This window comes from Portunus trituberculatus, chromosome 24 (genome assembly GCF_017591435.1).
Source record: "Portunus trituberculatus isolate SZX2019 chromosome 24, ASM1759143v1, whole genome shotgun sequence".
Taxonomy (NCBI): domain Eukaryota; kingdom Metazoa; phylum Arthropoda; class Malacostraca; order Decapoda; family Portunidae; genus Portunus; species Portunus trituberculatus.
Genome location: NC_059278.1, coordinates 5935576 through 5949156, shown reverse-complemented (window position 1 = coordinate 5949156; position 13581 = coordinate 5935576). Strand labels below are relative to the sequence as shown.

Sequence of the window (13581 nt, the reverse complement as noted above, 5' to 3'; positions counted from 1 at the left end):
AAAATGTGGTCTCCAGATATAAAGAAAATGTTAGAGTTGGTGAGGGAAAAGAACATATCTGGAACCCCAGAAATGTATACAGTAAAAAAAAAAGAAGGAAAAAAAAAAAAAAAAACTTGCGCAAGTCGTCGTTCGACGAAAAAGCTGCCACTCTACAAGAAATGTTTTCTCTCAATGCAGGCCCTGCAGGGTGTTGTTGGAGGTGAGGATTGAAGACTTGTCAGGAGTTAATTTGATCGCAATGGTGCATAGTTTTCTTGAGATTAACAATTTTTTTTATGAGAAATATAGGCTAATTTAGAGTGTGGTAGACACTCCTTTCTTTCCTTCTAGTAAGAGATGGAAGAATGAATTTTTTCCATGTATTCTGGGTTTATTTATATTTTTCTTTTTCTTAATTTTCAGAATGATTCGTAGTGTTGTTGTGTGTCGGGGAGCATATCGTTATAGAAGTAGAATTATGTATCTGCGTAGCCTTGCGTAAGTAGTGGCGTTGTTTATCCTTTCCTTGTTCTGTATTAGCGTGAGCTCACGGCAGCTATGAGGAGTGACGAAGGATAGGATAGAATTATACTAAAAACTCGAGGGAAGTTCTTTGACGCTGCGGGTGTATCGACTCAAAGTAGTGAAGCACCGGTTGTACCTCTTGTTTATTCCTTGGGTAGTACACACACTCACACACACACACACACTATATATATATATATATATATATATATATATATATATATATATATATATATATATATATATATATATATATATATATATATTAGATAAGGTGGAATCCAAAGCTTTTCGTGTCATCAACTCCCTTCCTCGGACTAACTGTCTTCAGCCTCTTTCTCGCCGCCGGAATGTTGCAGCTCTTTCTATCTTTTATCGCTATATTCATACTAATTGCTCTACTGATCTTGCCAACCGCATGCCTGCCCTCCTCCTGTGGCCTCGCTGCACAAGCAAGAGCGGTGCCACCGGGGTGGCTGGGGGTGGCATTGGCTACCCCTGAAATTTGATTGGCCCCCTTCCAGGAACCCCCTCCAACAGAGTTTGGGAGAAAGAAGTGTTCTCAATTAGTTATGTATATTTTCCACATATGTGCAATAAAATCACAATTTTAAAGTGTTTTGAAGTTGTTCAAAATTATTTTTAATGAATTCTTATGCCGCATAATGCCTGCATTGTAACTATTTGAAAATAAGTCATTTACGGCACAGGTTATTACAGTCACCTAAAATCAGAGGCTGTCGGGGGACATTTGAAACCTTTTTTACATGTCAATATAGTATGCCACCCCTGTACAGATTGTGCCTCTATCTGCCCCTAAGAGAAAAATCCTATAGACACGCCCCTGTGCACAAAGCTTTCTTCTTCTTCTCATCCCTATTCTGTCTAATTCTCTAATACAAGAGTTAACCAGTACTCTTAATCATTCATACCTTTCACTGGTAAACTTTGGAACTTCCTGGCTGCTTCTGTATTTCCATCTTCCTACGACTTGACTTCTTTCAAGAGGAGGTTTCAAGACATTTGTCCCTATTTTTTAGCCAATTCCTTTAAAATCTTTTAGAGAACTTGCAGTTTCAGTGGGGCTTTATTTTTTTTATGTTTTGTTGCCCTTGGCAGGTCTCCCTCTTGCGTATAAAACACACACACACACACACACATTCATATATATATATATATATATATATATATATATATATATATATATATATATATATATATATATATATATATATATATATATTACACATAGCTATGCATATTCATGCACCTAAGACAGTTTAAATTAGTCATAATGAAAATTGTCCAGATTGTTTAGATAGATAGATAGATAGATAGATAGATAGATAGAGAGAGAGAGAGAGAGAGAGAGAGAGAGAGAGAGAGAGAGAGAGAGAGAGAGAGAGACTTAATTAGGTACCCACATTAATGAAAAATGTTTCATTCAAGTGCCCACAATAATACATACTGTACATTCTATATTTTGTTATCATGGTGAGATGAAAGGGTTTTGATTTCAGCCTATCTAATAAAACTGTGTGAGTGGAAAACTCCCAAACATGTGAGAGTACACCATACAGGGGCAGATAAGGCCTTTATACAGAGTTAGCAGTTGGAGGGGCGAGAAAAACTGGCGGAGATGCCTCAGAATGCCTAACTTCATAGAAGCTGTTTCAGCAAGAGATGAGATGTGAATTTTTCAGTAAAGGACAGACTGAGGATATTCAGATAAGGCCTTTGTACAGAGTTAGTAGTTGGAGGGGCGAGAAAAACTGGCGGAGATGCCTCAGAATGCCTAACTTCATAGAAGCTGTTTCAGCAAGAGATGAGATGTGAATTTTTTCAGTAAAGTACAGACTGAGGATATTCAGTGTGGAAGAGGGAGAAAGTTGTGTGTCATTGAAGAAGACGGGATAGTTGTCTGGAAGGTTGAGTTGATAAATGGAGGAATTGAGTTTTTGAGGCATTGAAAACTACTGGATTTTCTCTGCCCCAATCAAAAATCTTAGAAAGATCAGGAGTCAGGCGTTTTGTGACGTCCCTGCGTGATCTGTTGACTTCCTGAAGGGTTGGTCACCTCTGAAAGGATGTGGAATGATGTAGGGTGGCATCATCAGAGTAGGAGTGGATAGGGCAAAAAGTTTGGTTAAGAAGATCATTAATGAATACTGTAATAGAAAGGGAGTGGGTGACAGGACATAACCCTGAGGAACACTGCTATTAATAGACTTAAGAGAAGAACAGTGGCCGTCTACCACCGCAGCAATAGAACGGTTGGAAAGGAAACTTGAGATACTCAAGTTGCAGAGAGGATACAAAACCATAGGAGGGCAGCTTGGAAATCAAAGCTTTATGCCAGACTCTATCAGAAGCTTTTGATGTGTCTAATGCGACAGCAAAAGTTTCACTGAAATCTCTAAAAGAGGATGACCAAGACTCAGTAAGGAAAGCCAGATCGATCACCAGTAGTCGGAGTCGGAGTCAGTAAAAATATGAGCGACTCCGACTCCTTTACGTGATAAATTTTTGAGTAAAGATTCCACTTCATGGAGATTCCTACAAATTGGAAGAAATTGACTTTATGGAGGATGTGTCCAATCAAGCAGTCTGCGGGAATATTGGTATTTTTAATATTTTTTCATGCTTTTTATTTTGTATTTTGTTGAGGATATACCTTAAGGAAGGAGGGCGGTACATGCCGCAACAACCACCCAGACAGCAGATAATACGGGTATCCCCTTTTGCCATATTTTATGGTGTTTTGCATGAGCTAATGTGTATATTTATCATAGAGGTTAATTGCTAAGTGATATCCAATGGTGGTAAAATGAGTGTGGTCTAGTACATAGTATGATCCTGTATTATACGCGTCGCGTACATGTCTCCATTCTCCCCCTTGCTGAGCTAGGCTGACAACGCTCTTCAGCAGATGCCAAGAAGGCCTCATCAGCGAGAGAAAAAAAAAGCGGAGTCGGAGTCGCAACCTTCAAATTTCCTGGAGTCAGAGTCGGAGTCGGAGTTGCAACATTTAAATTTACTGGAGTTGAGTCGGACTTTTGAAAATCTGACTCCACACCCCTGATGGAAGCTATACTAGCAATTAGATAAAAGATTGTGAAGTGACAGATGTTTAAGAATCTTCCTATTCAGGATGGATTAAAAATCTTTCGACAAGCAAGAGATTAAAGCTATCGGATGGTAGTTTGCGGGATTAGAACGGTCACCCTTTTTTTTGGAACAAGCTGAATGTAGGCAAACTTCCAGCAAGAAGGAAAGGTAGAAGTCGATAGACAAGTTGAAAGAGTTTGGCCAGACAAGGTGCAAGCATGGAGGCACAGTTTTTGAAAACAATAGGAGGGACCCCATCAGGTCCATAAGCCTTCCGAGGGTTTAGGCCAGCGAGGGCATGGAAAACATTACATAGAATTTTGATTGAAGACATGAAATAGTCAGAGGAAGGAGAGGGAGGGACAAGCCCAGAATCATCCAAGGTGGAGTTGTTAGCAAAGGTTTGGGAGAAGAGTTCAGCTTTAGAGACAGAAGAAATGGCTGTGGTGCCATCAGGATGAAATAAAGGAAGGAAAGATGAAGTGAAGTTATTGGAGATATTTTTGGCTAGATGCCAGAAGTCTCGAGGGGAGTTTGAGTTTGAAAGATTTTGACATTTTCTATTTATGAAGGAGTGTTTGGCAAGTTGAAGAACAGACTTGGCATGATTCTGGGCAGAAATATAAAGTGTATGAGATTCAGGAGATGGAAGGCTCAAGTACCTTTTGTGGGCAACCTCTCTATCATGTATAGCACGAGAACAGGCTGTGTTAAACCAAGGTTTAGAAGATTTAGGTTGAGAAAAAGAATGGGGAATGTATGTCTCCATGCCAGACACTATCACTTCTGTTATGCATTCAGCACAAAGAGATGGGTCTCTGACATGGTAACAATAATCATTCCAGGGAAAATCAGCATAATACCTTCTCAGGTCCCCGAACTGGCAGAGGCAAAACGCCAGAGGAACCTCTGCTTTTGGGGATCCTGAAAAGGGATTGGAGAAATAGGATAAGATACAGAAATGAGATTGTGATCAGAGGAGCCCAATGGAGGTCAAAGAATTAACTATAGTCAGAGGAGTTAGGGGAGAGATAGACAACACAACTGAATTTAGTTAGAGAGTGCCTATTGAGTCGAAGCCAGATGGTGGAAAACTCGGAAGATTCGAAAGCGTGGGCACAAGAGCAAGTTAAGTCGTTGCGCAGATAGATGCAGCATCCAGCTTTGGAATGAAAATGAGGATAGAGAAAGTAGGAAGGAACAGAGAAGGGGCTACTCTCACTAGCCTCAGATAGGTGAGGTGTACTTTGGTGTGGAAAAGAAGATGAGGTTTTGTAGAGGAGAGGTGGTGTTCCACATATTGAAAATTAGATCTAAGACCATGAATGTTGCAGAAGTTAATGTAGAAAAAGTTGAGAGAGGTGTCAAAATATTTGGGGTTGTCATCAAGAGAAGAGTTGGATCTGGGGACATTTCTGGTCTCCTCCCCAGAAGGGGACTCTGAGGCTGGGCTTGGAGTTGCCATTTTTTTATATTTTGAATTTTAAGTGAAGGGTGTATGTGTAGTAAGTGCACATAGTTTTGAGTGAAGAAGGAGAGTTGCATGATAGGAGATGTATATATGCTCTTACCTACAGGTGGTCTTGCAGATGTTCTCAAAATGAAAATCTTGTCCCAGAGAACAGGTAAGAGATATTTGCTGTTTCTTCCTACCCTCAGAATGCATCACCTCAGGCAGAGTTATGTCAGTAATACTTAATTCAACATGCTAAGTCTAATAACTGACTTCTGAACATCCCTTAAAATCTTTTACCATATTTGATTTAGCTCATGGCTATTGACAGATTCTTTACTCTGTTTATACATATGTTGATCTGAAAGCCTTCGGCAGATGGCTAATACAAGATGTTTTGTATTATCATAAATACAGATATCAAGGGTTTCTCTATATTCTGCCTCCATTCCTTTTAACCACTATTTACACTGTAGTACAGACAATACAGCTGCAGCAAGCTACTTTCCCTACTCCACTGAGGAGTCAGCATGCTTCTGTAGTCTAGAGGATCTTCATGAAGCAAGAAAACAGGTGTTGCGTCACTCTCAATGTTTCCTTTTGGTCACGTAATCACCGTTCTGTTTACCACATCCAGATGTGATGGATGGGTTATGTTAAATGCCAGGATGCAATAAAAATATTTTTTTCCAATGAATATTAACAATGGTTAAAATTATGCTTGTTGAAATTGTACTAAGTACTAATATTGTAACATATAGCATTCTTTTTGTTGTGTAAATGTTAAGGTGATATCAAATACGAACAAACATAGCATAATAAAAAAAAACAAATGATATATTTGTGACTTATGTATTTATCTCTCCTCATTTTGACATCAATTATTTTAAATATAGTGTTACGTACCTTTTTCATAACAACAAATAGGCCCCAGTGAAAACAACAAGCACGCTAAGGTGACGCCCACACCTGGCAACAGGTGTAAGCTTCCATGACAAAGAATACACCATTCTGACTCTGGTGAATGATAAGTGTCCTGTTAAAGCAAAACAATACTAATAAAAATAAAGGAATTAAACAATTAATAATTCTGTAAAATGTGGTTGTTGAATTAAGGCAAAAACACAATTACTATGTAAAGTTATAGCAATAAAAAATAGAGAAAACAAAACAAAAAATAATGAAAAATATTTACTTCAATATGTTATAAACATAGGAACATTTTTTTTTCTATGATTTACTTATATAGTTGCTAAAGGCAGTGAGATAACAAGAAGCTTTGTCACCTATCAAAAAAATATTAATACTGCTGCAGTACATGAAACATTTATTATGAACATAAATTTGGTAAACCTCTTCTGATGAGTGATGATTTTCAGTATGATGTATGTATTTCTATTCATCTATACACCAGCCTGCAGGCTGACATCGCCCTTAGGAGGAGGTGGTCGGGGCAAGACATCAGACAAACAACAAACTTTGTTATTTTATGGTATTGATTCTTACTAATGCAATTCAACGATCAAATATTGAAATTCAGAGCAAAATTGATATATTAAAGCCATATTGATGGTATACTTACCCACACTCAGTACATTTGGATCTAAAGCCATGTATCCCGTATCTCAGCCCCACCAGTGACCCCGATAAGCAACTCCAGCAGTATCTTAATATTGTCTCATAAATGGAAGCATGTGTACGTATACACACACACACGGGACATCGTCGATGGCGGAGGTGGTCGCTGAGCTCCAGAGCAATCATCTATAATTCTACAGTTACCTAAGAGTAACCAAGGTGGGAAAGGAGCTGGTAATGTTTGTCCCGTCTCCATATAGTCATGTTAACTGTTGATTAGCAAAATAATGTCCAGTGAAGGTAAATATAAACTGTAGCCTGCGTTTGAGCCATCAGCTGGTTTGTTTACGTCTGCGCAACATGGCGGCCGTGAACTCGAAAGAGGAATCAGACTTCACAGGGTTTCAAGGAATAATGGAGAAGAGCGCTTATGTGAAGAAAATTCTGGAGTTAGAAGGTAAAATTGAAAACTGTTTGAAAAGTATGAGGGCCTGGAAACGAGTTATGACAATGTAAAGAGAGACTGTGCCGATATGAAGAAGGAAAATGCAGCACTGAAAGAGGAAGTTAAGCTAATTAAAGTGAATTGCGAAAATGTGGAGAATCTCTAGGAAAAGTGATGGAGAAGCAGGCTGAATGGAAAAAAGTCAGGAAGTGGAAAGAAAGGAGGTAAATTACAAAGTTGCAAGTCTGGAAAAGGAAATCAAAGAGTCAGGGAGAAAACTTTGGGCCTTGCTGAAATTATAGATCAACAGATCATAGAAGAGAAGATAGCTGAGAAAGTGGTGAAGGTTATTAAGTCAAATGAGACATTGGTGAGGGAAACTGTAGACAAAAAGAGATGTGTGGTGATATTTGGTGTGGAGGAGGATAAGACACCGAGTAAAATGGAGAGAGAGAAAACATAAAAAGGTGATAAATAATATCATTAATGTGGTGCAAGAGGAGGAAAAGACCTAGTACAAGAAATAGAGGACTTCCATAGAATTGGAAAGTTCACAAGAGAAGGTATGAGGCCAATAAGAATCAAACTTAAGTCACAAAAGGATGTAGATGAATTGGTGGAGAAGTCATGGAGGCTAGCCCAGCAGGAAACAACAAGGAAGATTTGGTTGAGAAGAGATCTCGGTGAAAAGGAAAGAGAAATGTTAAATGAGTTGAGAAAGGAGGCTTTGAAAAAAATGAAGAGAGGACAGAAGAAGAGAAGAAAGAGTTTTTCTGGAGAATCTTGGATATGAGACTGAGGAAGTGGTTCATAACCCAGAAAAGTACAGCAAGAAAGGACTAAAGAAACTTACATATGAGCGAAATGTAATGTATTCCAACATAAATGGAGTGATATCGGGGATTTTAGAACTCAACGATTACTTGAGGGACAAGAACCCAGATATTGTGGGTCTTACTGAAACAAAACTGAGAGAGGGAGAAGACCTGATGAAGGTTGGAGAAGGGAAATATAACGTTTGGAAAAGAAATAGAGTAGGTAAGATGGGAGGAGGAGTGATGTTGCTGGTTAAAAAAGATATAAAGGTGGATCAAGTGAAAAAGGTATGGGAAAGGCAGAAGTGCTAAAGATCAGAGCAGAAACTAATGAAGGAAAAAAGAGGCACTACATAGTGGTGTACGTACCACCTAAGACAAATGCATGGTCAGTACAGGAATATGAAGAAATGATAAGTGATACAGGAACATGTCTGGAAGAAATGTTGGGTGGCTGTGAACGAACTATAATGATGGGAGATTTTAATTGTAAAGAGGTGTGTTGGGAGGACTGGTCAATGGAAGGATCAGAGACAACATGGGGAAATACACTATTGACACTGGCAATGGAAAATGTGTTAACTCAGTGGGTCAAAGAAGATACTAGGTTTGGAGGAGAGGGAGCATCGTCAAGACTGGACTTGGTCTTTAGTACAGAGCCAATGGTCATTGAGGAGATGAGGGTGGAGTGCCCTTTAGCAAAGAGTGATCATGCAGTTTTGGAGTTCAAGGTGATAGACGAAGAGAAATCTAGAAGAAATGAAGAATATAAAGTGGGAAGATGGAATTATGCCAAGACAGATTTTGGAAACCTAAAGAAATTCTTTCAAGAGACAAATTGGATGAAATTCAAGAGTGCTAAGGAGCAAATGAAAAGTGGAAGGAATTTATAAAAATATACAAAGAAGGTGAGAAAAATTTGTACCAATAAGACAACATAGAGAAGTTGGAAAGCAGGACTGGTTTAACGATAGATGTGAAAAGGCTAGAACAAGAAAAGAGGATGCATGGAAGAGGTGGAGAAGGAAAAGACGGATTAAGCAGTGGGAAAGTTACAAAAGAGCAAGAAATGAATATGTGTTGATTAGAAGAGAAGAAAGAAAGAAACAAGAAAAGGATATAATTGATAAATGTAAAGACCAACCAAGGCTTTTTTACAGACATGTGAACAACAACATCAAAAATAGAGAAAGTATTGAAAGTTTAGAAGTAAATGGAGTATACAGTGAAGATCCCAGGAAATGGCAGAGGCTATGAATGGATGCTTTCGGAAGGTATTCACAAAGGAGACTGCTTTTGACAAACCACTGGTAATGGAACAGAAAGGGATTATGAAGGAGTTTCAAGTAACGGTGGAGGAGATCAAGAACATGATGGGGAGTTTAGAAGTGAGAAAAGCTGTGGGACCTGATGGGGTATCAGGATGGATTTTAAGAGAATGCAGGAGCAATTGGCAGAAAAAGTTTGTGAAGTAATTGATGCCTCATTAAGGGAAGGCGTAGTGCCCCAAGACTGGAAAAGAGCTAACATTGTCCCAATCTATAAATCAGGTAACAAGAGAGACCCATTGAACTATAGACCAGTGTCACTTACAAGTGTGGTAGCTAAGATGTGTGAGAGGGTGGTGAAGACTAGATGGACAGACTTCTTGGAGAAAATGACATACTTTGTGAGTGTCAATTTGGTTTTAGGAAAGGGCGTTCATGCACGACAAACCTGATATGTTACTATTCGAGGGTGATAGATGTAATACAGGAAAGAGATGGTTGGGCTGATGGAATATATCTGGATTTAAAAAAGGCCTTTGATAAGGTACCACACCAGAGACTGATCTGGAAACTTGAAATGGTAGGAGGAGTGCATGGCAGTTTACTAAAATGGATGGAAGACTTTTGGTAGGAAGAGAAATGAGAACAATAATTAAGGACAGACCATCAGAATGGGGATTGGTGGAGAGTGGAGTTCCACAGGGATCAGTGTTGGCACCAGTAATGTTCGCAGTCTACATAAATGACATGGTGGATGGGGTGTCCAGTTATGTGAGCCTATTTGCAGACGATGCAAAATTGTTACGAAAAGTGAGATGTGACAAAGATTGCGAACTACTCCAGGAAGACTTGGACAGAATATGGAAATGGAGCTGTACATGGCAAATGGAGTTCAACACGACAAAATGCAAGAAAATAGAGTTTGGCAAGAGTGAAAGAAGAATCAGGAGTATGTACAAGATAGGAAATGAAGACATAAAACCAGTCATGAAGAAAAAGACCTTGGGGTGACAATTACCAATGACCTATCGCCAGAGAGACATATAAACAAAATAATTGGAGAAGTATTGAACTTATTGAGGAACATAAGAGTGGCGTTCGTATATCTAGATGAAGAAATGATGAAGAAAATAATTACTGCAATGATAAGACCGAGGCTTGAATATGCAACAATACAGTGGGCTCGAACTTAAAGAAACACATAAGGAAACTAGAGAAAGTACAGAGGGCTGCAACGAAAATGGTGCCTGACTTAAGAGATTTGACTTATGAAGACAGACTGAAAAGAATGCAACTTCCAACCCTGGAAAACAGAAGAGAAAGGGGAGACCTGATAGCAATATACAGAGTGATGATTGGCATGGAAAAATGGATAGGGAAGATCTGTGTATGTGGAATGGAAGAATGTCGAGAGGGCATGGGAAAAACTAAAATGGCCACTTATAGGAGAGATGTGAAAAATATAGCTTCCTCATAGAAGGGTGGAAGCATGGAATAGTTTAGACGTGGAAGTGGTCAACGCAAGGAATATTCATGATTTTAAGAAAAAGCTGGACATTAATAGATATGGAGACGGGACAACACGAGCATAGCTCTTTTCCCGTATGTTACAATTAGGTAAATACAATTAGGTAAATACTATTATGAATAATGAGGAAACAGTAGAATTATACACAACCTATTTATGTTCAGGAATGCAGTGCACCAGTCACATATTCATTATGGTCTTACCTATTTAAAGCAATTCAAGTTCATCATTAACACAATTAAATTATTTTACTATCAAATCATAACATGTCTCACCTATAATTCATTTTTTTATATTTCTGTGCTGGAGCTGAAAAAAAAAAAATCTATTATACCATTTCATACATTAAACAACCAATCAATTAATTTCAAAAGCATCATACCTAGGAACATGAGTAGGCTTTCTTTAATACAAATATGGTATACTTTATGCACAAGAAATATATATTTGCAAACAAGATAATAAAAAATGTAGTAGTTGAAAAAAACAAACAAATGATTTTCTAATACTGCAAGGAGTTAAGAAGAGACTGGTTCAGTGCCACACATTCAATGTCACACATGTGCCTCAGGTTTGACCAACAATACAAGTTGTTACCAAATACTGGCTGTTTATGCCTACAACACTAGAGAACCAACAATAAAGAAATGTACATGGAATGATAAAACCATTAAAATATCTTTTTACACCATTTGCTATTCAAAATATGCTCTAAACAACTGTTAGATATAAGTAGTAGTTACTAAATTCTAAGTGAAAGCTTCTATTGAAAAAAATAGCCTCTCAACTGCTACCATTACAACACATGAAAGACAACTGTATAACAACACACCACAGTTCCATCACAACACAAAGGTATGTCATATTCTCCCTGCTATCTGATGTGCATCAACAACCTAGTGAGAGTAGCACAAACACAATTTTGGTAAAATGCAAGTTAAAGCTTCTTTATTCAAAATAACACTTAAAGCTTTAAGTCATGAACTGCAGCTTTAGAGGACTGACAGTGACTCTTTTCAGCTCATTCTCTGCATATCTGGTGTTCAATTAAAGACCAAAATTAATCTGTCATCACATATAAACCAAGACCAAGCAGAAGCCCAGTACTGTACCAGTGCTATATACTGTCTTGCTTGCTGTATGCTGCCTCTCACTCTTGTCTATGGAAGAAACCCACCACTTTAGGACTACTTCACAAATATCCAGTCACTTATAATTATCCAGTGATATTTAAATGCTGATACTACTGCACTAAAAGGCTGATTTTCATAGGAAGAGGAAGAAATAATAATGTTTGTTATTACTACTTAACTGCATTGCCAAAATAATGATTTTTATGAATAAGGCTGTAAAAGGTAAACTAATCATGACTAGAATGGGAAAGTTCAGTATTAAAAATAATCTATAAAAATACTGTTTCTTTGCATCTTACAACAAAAATTTTGATAACCATCATCATTCAGCACTCCTTCTTCAGCTCTACTTTTCCTTACCATATCTGTTTTAATATCTGATATAATATTCATAAGTCACATGAATAATTTGTTAGCTGGGGTCCTATTAACAAATTCATAAAGCCTTACACCTTCTAGGTACTTGGAAAAATAAAAGTGCAACTGCAGAAAAAAGACTGAAGAAAAAAGCTCATGATTCTGTAGTATCAACAGTCTTCAAATATAAATATAGAAAGAGTAGTTTGTGTTTAGTTTTACAACATTTTAGGGAATGCTGAAAAATAAATCTGCAATTTGTAGCTACTAAGAGTGGAAGGTTACAGCTTCTTCTCTAATACTGTTCTTTCATGTGAACTTGTATTTTGAGTTTTAATGTATAGTTTCATTTAACCCAAAAATTTGTTTATAAATATGTTTATATTTATGGGTTAAGAAAACATTTGAGCTTTTGTTGTTACTGAAGATATCTAAAAATTAAAGCCATTAATATAATGGTTCATGCTCCAGTATCTTGACAAAGTACAAGTTAAATGCTGAGGGAATTTGCTCTCTCCCTACCATTATGCAAATTAGAATCCAACCTCCCATACATCCAAGTTCATTGCAGTCTTGGACATGGCTGGTCCACCATGCTGAGTGTTGTCAAGACTTCAATCCAGCGCACCAAGAACAGCAGCACATCACTGTCCTCACTGCGAATCTGGTGCTCAGACCCTGACAACTGACTGTGGCTTTCATCCTGTAGAGTTACAATACCCTTATACTAATGTTAGATACATTCAACATGCTATGAACATTGTATAAATTATATGGTTATAAAATACCAAAACCACACGCCTCTCTTGATGAAGAAAATAAATTGATAATATAACAAAAGCTTACCTGTCTCAGAACTAGTAATATGGTGTTGTCTTTCACTGTTGGCTGATGCAACAAGTTCCGGACTGCTACTCGCCAACTTATGTCCCAGTTACCCCACATACCACATCGTTCCAATTTAAATATGTGCCTGAGAATAAAAAAATAGAAGAATTTAAATTGATCAAAGTAACATTTGTCAAGAATGGAAGATAGAAACTGCTGCCCACCAAACAATTGATGGTGTGCACTGATAGCTATAGCTGATCCAAGATTTTGACAAGCTCTTAGGTCTGCACTGTATCCCTCAAGACAATCAAATGTTATAAAACTGTTATTATGCAAGCAAAACAGGATATGGAAGAAAATATAAAAATAAATGCCATGACGAGAGTACAGGGTATTTTGAGAATGTATCTGCTCCATGCATCACTTAAGGTTAACACTTCCAAAAGAAAGACAAAGTGCTCAAACTGATGCAGTTTTTTAGGGCAATTCTAAGCCACAAATAGAATGATGCTTACTTATCTGAGATCAAAATCATGTCTGGCCTATTTGCTTCAGAAA

The 13581-nt window shown here is 37.8% G+C and overlaps 1 protein-coding gene across 15 annotated transcripts in view; it reads right to left on the bottom strand.

The window, feature by feature from the left end:
- Positions 1-10812: 10812 nt before the first annotated feature.
- Positions 10813-13581, bottom strand: part of LOC123508106 (vacuolar protein sorting-associated protein 13-like) — a 50725-nt gene continuing 47956 nt past the window's right edge. For 13 of the 15 annotated variants that reach the window (XM_045261574.1, XM_045261573.1, XM_045261578.1 and 10 more), the window contains 3 exons: positions 13539-13581; positions 13039-13165; positions 10813-12895 (listed from right to left, as the gene is read on the bottom strand). The exon at positions 13539-13581 is cut by the window's right edge and continues 151 nt beyond it. In XM_045261574.1, coding sequence (XP_045117509.1) covers positions 12755-12895; positions 13039-13165; positions 13539-13581 — 311 coding nt within the window. In that variant the 3' untranslated portion in view covers positions 10813-12754. The remainder of the gene's footprint in view (positions 12896-13038; positions 13166-13538) is intronic. The other 2 variants (XM_045261577.1, XM_045261586.1) reach the window with 1 other exon arrangement.